At 42.4% G+C, this 6663-nt stretch overlaps 1 protein-coding gene across 2 annotated transcripts in view; it reads right to left on the reverse strand.

Annotated features, from left to right (window-relative positions):
- zbtb44 (zinc finger and BTB domain containing 44) overlaps positions 1-6663 on the reverse strand; it is an 18712-nt gene that overhangs the window by 6508 nt on the left and 5541 nt on the right. Inside the window, exons 2-3 of one of the 2 annotated variants that reach the window (XM_015398696.1) lie at positions 2458-3551; positions 1843-1927 (exon numbers count right to left, since the gene is read on the reverse strand). In XM_015398696.1, the coding sequence (XP_015254182.1) occupies positions 1843-1927; positions 2458-3520 (1148 nt within the window). In that variant the 5' untranslated portion in view covers positions 3521-3551. Of the gene's footprint in view, positions 1-1842; positions 1928-2457; positions 3557-6663 lie in introns of both variants that reach the window. The other variant, XM_015398695.1, reaches the window with a different exon arrangement.

A 6663-nucleotide genomic window follows, 5' to 3' on the forward strand; every position in this document is an offset into this window, starting at 1 on the left:
TTTACCACAGTGCACTTTTACTTTCGCCCTCTGGGGGGAGCCTCGCTGGAAAACCAACACCGGTTGCATAGTGTACCTTTAAATCACTGATGTACGGAAGAGGATTAGGGCCACTGAAAAAAAAAACAAAAAAACTGATTTTTTTAATTTTATTTCAGTTTAACATGGGAAAAAGGTCAGAATTCTGACTTTTTTCTCAGAATTCTGACTTTTTTCTCAGAATTCTGACTTTTTTCCCACACTAAACTGAAATAAAATTTAAAAATCAGTTAACTTTTTTTTTTTTTACCACTGGCCCTAATCCTCTTCCATACTGATGAAACCAAATTGCCTTTTCCAAACCGTTTCCACAAGGAGACAGCTTTATTCTCCAGGGATGAGCAGCTTTGATGATCCAAACAAATAATGACAGGAACTCGGACAACACAAAGAAAACATGAAGTACTTTAACAATCTATATTTGACAAAAATCTGATTTCAGCTTCACTAAGCTACATTTTTGGCTAAAATCATTCTGAAAGTTAATCTAAGAAGGTTGAATTCCTTAAGACTTCTTGTGCAGACTTCTCCACAAACTCCACTGCTTGCTAACCTCAGAAGTTCTCAGACAATCGTTCCATATCCCACTTTCCCACTGGCTGAAAAACCCACTTAAACCCGGGAACAATGGGCTTTTAGTGGCAGTGGGAACGGCTCAATGATGCACGTCTACCTGGGTTAAACAACTCAGCCAGTGACCCACGTTAAAATATCCTCTGCTCTGATTGGCATGCTGTGGGATCACCAGAACCGGGTTAACTGGCTAAATTACGTGATACCATTGAACCCAACGTACGGACGTCAACACGCAGCGCCAGTCGCTTCTTATCCAACAAGCAGAATCAACTCTGTTTCCATAAAAATGGAGCAGCTACGGTGAGAGGGATTCAGACAGCTAACAGAGAGAAACAATAAAGCTACACCCTGGCTTCTTCACGGCGCTCTCCATTGTTCACGTTCCTGATTTCTGTCAAATAGACTGTATTTATTTTAGCCCTACTTTCCTTTTCCTAAGTGGTTACTCCAGTTGTCAGGCCTCCACTGTAAATAAGAACTTGTTCTTAATGACTTGCAGGTAAAAATAAAGGTATACAAACTGGTGACATCATCAACGCTAACCCAGTGTGATGCTATCACCAGACACCCAGCTGCCAGCGAAGGCATTTGTTAGCGGGTCGATCCTTGTTAGAAAAACACTCGTTAAAGAGTTACGCTCAGTGGGAAAGAGCCTATAAAACCCCATCACTGATACCAATGAAGCCCTTGAAGACCTGGATAAACTCAGCAGGCCGCTGCTCCCCAAGTGGACAAACGAGCTCTACCATAGATCCTTTATAAGCATCAATGCTCCAAAAAAGATCATTAAGTTCTTTTCATCAATGCTGTTAATTCTAATTTTCCCCCATAGTCTCTTGCGTTCTTTTTTCAGGCTAAATTTCGTCCATTTTTCAAACCATCCGATCAGTATCCCATTCCATTGATCTGAATATGTAATGTTTGCGAGTTGCTCTGTTCTCTATTAAGTTCTGTTTGCCTGTCAGCCTGTATGGAACTTTTTAACGAGGAGGTTTCTTCTTCTAATTCTTTCCAAATGATGTCAAGTCTGCCCTGTTTAAAGCCATTTCCATCTAAGTGGTAGGAGACAACGATAACATGCGTCAGTTGTTTAATGTCTGACGTGAGCAGGTTCTAGATCTAGATTTATTATCTAAACAGGCGGGGTTCAGACATGCTGTAATCGGGTTCTTGTCTATATGTTCTTCATGGCAAGTTCTGACAAAGGCCTCAACAAAGTCATGATACCTCTCATCATCCTCTGTGTGTCCTGCAGCGTTAGAGGTGCTCTGCATAGAAGGCAAGCTTTCAGACACTCCTTCATCCATTGAGCCTGGGAAGCAAAAAGTAAAATGAATCATGGAGGCAAAGTTAAACGAACAACTCTTAAAGCAGCTAATCTCAAATAGATTAGGTTTAGATTCATCCAAAGCTGAAACAATTGGATTAATGGTGATTTCAGTCTAGGGCTGCAACTAACGATTATATTACAAATCGATTCATCTGTAAATTATTATTTCGAATAATAATCGGATAGCCAAAGGTTCCTTAAAGAAGACGTTTTGCACAATTATACCAAGTGAAACTAAAACTTGTCAGCTTGGGGAGTTCTAGATAGAGCAGATTTATAGACAAAAGATTTTTATCTTGAATTCAAAATATTTGTGTTTTATTTTTGCAATTTTGGTATAATTCCTGCTCTAAGTGGGTCTCTCTGTCAGCTAAATGCATATTTTAGAGTCTCTATACTCCAGTTAACGATCAATTGATTACTGAATTAGTTGACAATTATTTCAATTATTGATTAATCCGATTCAGTTTCAGCCCTGGTCTAATATTAAGTTAATATTTGACATTTCCCACCTATAGAAGAGGACTGAGGACTGATTAGCAGCTCTTCCTGGACCTGGTCGCTCCCTGGCACCGTCTGCTGGTCACTCATGGAGCTCTGAGAGGCGCTGACCGGCTGTGATGATGCCTCCTGAACCTCCTCATCACTGAGGCGCTCCACCTTTACCCTCACATCTTCCTCCTCCGTTGCCGCCGGCGAGGACACCACCTTGGAGCTCTCGCATGTCAGGAAGTCGCTGAGCCGACGGGCGACCACGCCCTCCGAGGTCCCCGGGGCGCCCTGCTCTAAACAGCGGGGGCTCTCTGGCAGCTTTGATTTGTCCGAGTGGAACCTTCGGTCGATGCCAAAAGGGAAAGTCCAGGGAAAGGCCAGGGAGGACTCCACCGGCGGGGCGGGCCCGTCCGAGAACGAAGGGGAGGGGTTGGGAATCTGAGGGGAGGTGGTGACCATCTGTGTAGTGCATTTGAGCGGACTCTCCGGCGACGCCATCGTTACAAAGCTTTTCCTTTTCCGTCGGGATTCCCGGCAGATGGGAACGTTCCTCTCCATCACGCTGCAGTCGGACGACACAGGGGACACGCTGCCGTCCAGCGGCGTCAGGACACAGTTCGACGAGGCGCTCTCGGCCGCCGCCTCATGCGGTTTATCCGCTGCGATGCCGGGGCCGTTGTTGTTAGTCGGGCTCCACAGAATACTGGACTTCATGAACTCCGAACACGTGCTAGCCACAGCAAACATCTGCATGTAGCTAGCAGCAGCCAGGACGTCAATGATGTTCTCTGTGCTGATGGAAAGGGTGGAGGTGTAGGCGTATTCCAAAAGTGGAGCGAACCCGCTGACGGTCACATGATGAAGGTCCAACACAAACTTTTCCTCTTCTTCTGGTCGGCCAACGAGCTTGGAGCGGAAAAATTCGCTGCAGCAGGCCAAGACCACTTTATGAGCCAGGAAGAGCTTGTCTTGGACCCGGATGGTGACGTCACACAGGTGTCCCTCATTGCGCAGGGCGTTTAGTTTGTCGAGCATCTCCTGGCTGTGGGAGGTGGAACTGTGGGTGAAGGTTTTCACCCCCATTTTGGAGTCCAGGCTGCTCTTTACAGGAAATCTGTCCTGCAACAAAATAGCAAAAACAAATCAAAGTAGATCACAAAAGTTTAATGTCTCGTTAACACTGAAAGCCTTTCTTGGCGTCAAAAAACGCCTAAAGGCAGAAATCTGGACGCTGGATCAAACGCTGGTCAAGATGCTTTAACGCTCTGGCTGTTCGGTGCTTTGCTTTATTTACTTTATGAGTTGGAAAAATAGTTTTAACACCCCTTTAACTGAGAAAGTCCATCTCCAAACATCCTCTGTTCATCGGGATTATGATCCCACTAAAATATGCAGATAGCGCCGCAACTAACGATTACTTTGCTAATAGATTAATCTGTTGATTAATGATGATTAATAATCGAATAGCCAAAGATTTTTTTAATAAAATCTTTTTACGAAATTGAACCAGGTGAAACTAACACTTTCTTACTTGAGGAGTTCTGGATAGAGCATACTGACAGATTATAACTTTTTTACAATCTTGGTATAATTCCTGCTCTAAGTGAGTCGTTCTGTCAGCTAAAGACACCTTTTATAGTCTCTATATTCCAGTTAACGATTAAACAATTCTTAAATTGGTTGACCATTATTTAAATAACTGATTAATCCAATGAATTGTTTCAGCCCTAGATGCAGTTCTTTTTTGGAACGCCAGACCTAATCAACAGATAACTAATAAAATAATCGTTAGTTGCAACGTTACTTCGATCCTCTCCACCCAGGTAACAACACCTGACCGCTGAGGGGAACGGAAATGATTGCACTTTAAAGGACCATTCCAGGAAACACCTGAAGTACACACTGCAACCATGGAGATGAGGGAGGAGTTACAGAGAACCCCACACCCACACCCAATTGGCTTTTGCCTTTAGGGTGGCGCTACAGAGCACTGATGAGGGGGGAAAAAAAACATAATTTAGCCATGCCATAATTTTCTTCAACTGAATAAAATCAAAACTGAAGTAATAATCTTTGGACCAATAGAGGAGAGATCTAAAGTTAGCACACAGCTTCAGTCGCTTCAGCTAGTAACCACTGATCAGGCCCCAAATCTAGGTGTAGAGCTGGATTCAGACTTGAACCTCCAAAAGCATTTAAAGACAATTACAAGGTGGGCTTTCTATCACCTGGAGAACATTTCCAGGATTAAAGGACTAATGTCTCAGCATGATCTGGAAAAACTAATCCATGCGTTTATTTTTAGTCGAATTGATTACTGCAACGGTGTTTTCACAGGTCTGCCTAAAAAGTGGATCAGACAGCTGCAGCTGATCCAGAACGCTGCTGCCCGTGTCCTCACTAAGACTAAGAAAGTAGAGCACATCACCCCAGTTCTAAAGTCCTTCCACTGGCTCCCTGTATCTCAGAGAATAGACTTTAAAATACTTCTGTTAGTCTATAAATCTCTGAATGGCTTAGCACCTAAATACATCACAGACTTGCTATCAGTGTATCAACCCTCCAGACCACTCAGGTCTTCTGGCTCCAGCCTGCTCTGCAGACCTAGAACCAGAACTAAACATAGAGAAGCAGCATTTAGTTCCTATGCTCCACTTATCTGGAACAAACTACCAGAAAACTGGAAAAGTGCGGAAAGCCTGAGTTCCTTTAAATCAAGACTAAAAACACGTTTGTTTAGGATTGCCTTCCACTGTTCTAGTTAAACAGTTCAACAAAAACATCATTGGTTCAACTTTTTATTTTCTTTAGTCCAACTGTTTTTATTATTCTTTTTTGTTTCTGCATTTTTTATTTGTTCCTACTTGCTTTGATTCAGTTTTATTTTCTTATATTTTAATCATGTAAAGCACTTTGCATTGTCTTTGTACTGAATTGTGCTATACAAATAAATTTGCCTTGCCTTGCCTTTATGCCCAAACTTGTCCATTAAAATATCTTCTGACTGTACAGAACATTTTAACAGAGAAATCAACTAAAATAAAACTTTAAAACTGCCAGTGAAGTATTTGCATTTATTAGTGATTCTTTTGTTCAGAGTGTCATGTTATATTTATCTGTTTCACCGCTAAATAAAGGACATGTACTTATATAATTAGGCATATTCAAAAAGAAGAGTTCTCAGAAGATAAAGGAAAACTATTAAAAAACGCTCAACTGAAGGTTAAAAGTTGTTCTCTATGGGGTACGCAGTGTTAGGGGAGGGTGAAGAAGAGGGCTGGGATGCTTGGGAGAACAAAATGCCAGGTTATGTAACAACAATCAAAGCAGATGCACAGCGATGTGAGCCAGACCCATGTGGAGGCCAGCGTGCTGCAGGACGCTCAGCAGCTGTCTGCGAGACATGTGCACTCTCTCTCTGAGGCATGAGATTTTCCATCAGGCAAAAGCTCAAGTAAGGGGGGCTCTCGCAGGGGGAGAGCGTTAGCCACCACACACAGAGAGCAGAGGAAAAGTACGTCGTCTTGGTCCTGTAGAGGCCAAGTAAATTATAGAACCGGGCTGCAGCAGCACAGAAAGGGGATCGTTTATAAACCAACAAAAACAGCTAACAGAAAACAGCTTTGCTTAAGAAGAGGCTCTTTCACAAGCTGTGGTGATTAATATCTGAAAACTATGCATTATCTAACTTTTCCAGGAAAGCTATTTTGTATTTTTATTTTCTTTCTAAGGAGAAATTGCCGTGTTTTTTAGTATTTATGTGGCCGTCTTTCAAGCTATGCATATCGAAATCTATTCAAAGAAAGTGGATCTTTTAATGTCCCTCACTGCCCTGGCCATGCCTAAGCAACAATTTGGTCTCATGTAATTTATTTTGGCATAAACATGACCAATCAAACCATCAAACCAATAATGGGTTTGTAGCAGAGGATGGCCAGTGTGGCTTTGGTCTCTGGGTTAATCAGCTGTAGAATAGTGTATGATCAGTTCAGGCAAGGATCTAGGGCTGCTACCACGGAGTATTGGGGCCAGGCTAGAGAGTTTATGTTCTCCATTTCGAGAATAAAGCCGTAACATTAAAAGAATAAAGTCATAAAATTACGAGAAACAAGTTGTATTTTTATGACAACTCCTACAAGAAGCACTTTCTTCCCTAAAACGAGGAATTCGGAGCATCCTGTGAAGTTATACTTTGGCATTGGTTTGACAGATAAGGAAATCTTTTA

This window comes from Cyprinodon variegatus, unplaced genomic scaffold (genome assembly GCF_000732505.1).
Source record: "Cyprinodon variegatus isolate N-32 unplaced genomic scaffold, C_variegatus-1.0 Scaffold953, whole genome shotgun sequence".
Taxonomy (NCBI): Eukaryota; Metazoa; Chordata; class Actinopteri; order Cyprinodontiformes; family Cyprinodontidae; genus Cyprinodon; species Cyprinodon variegatus.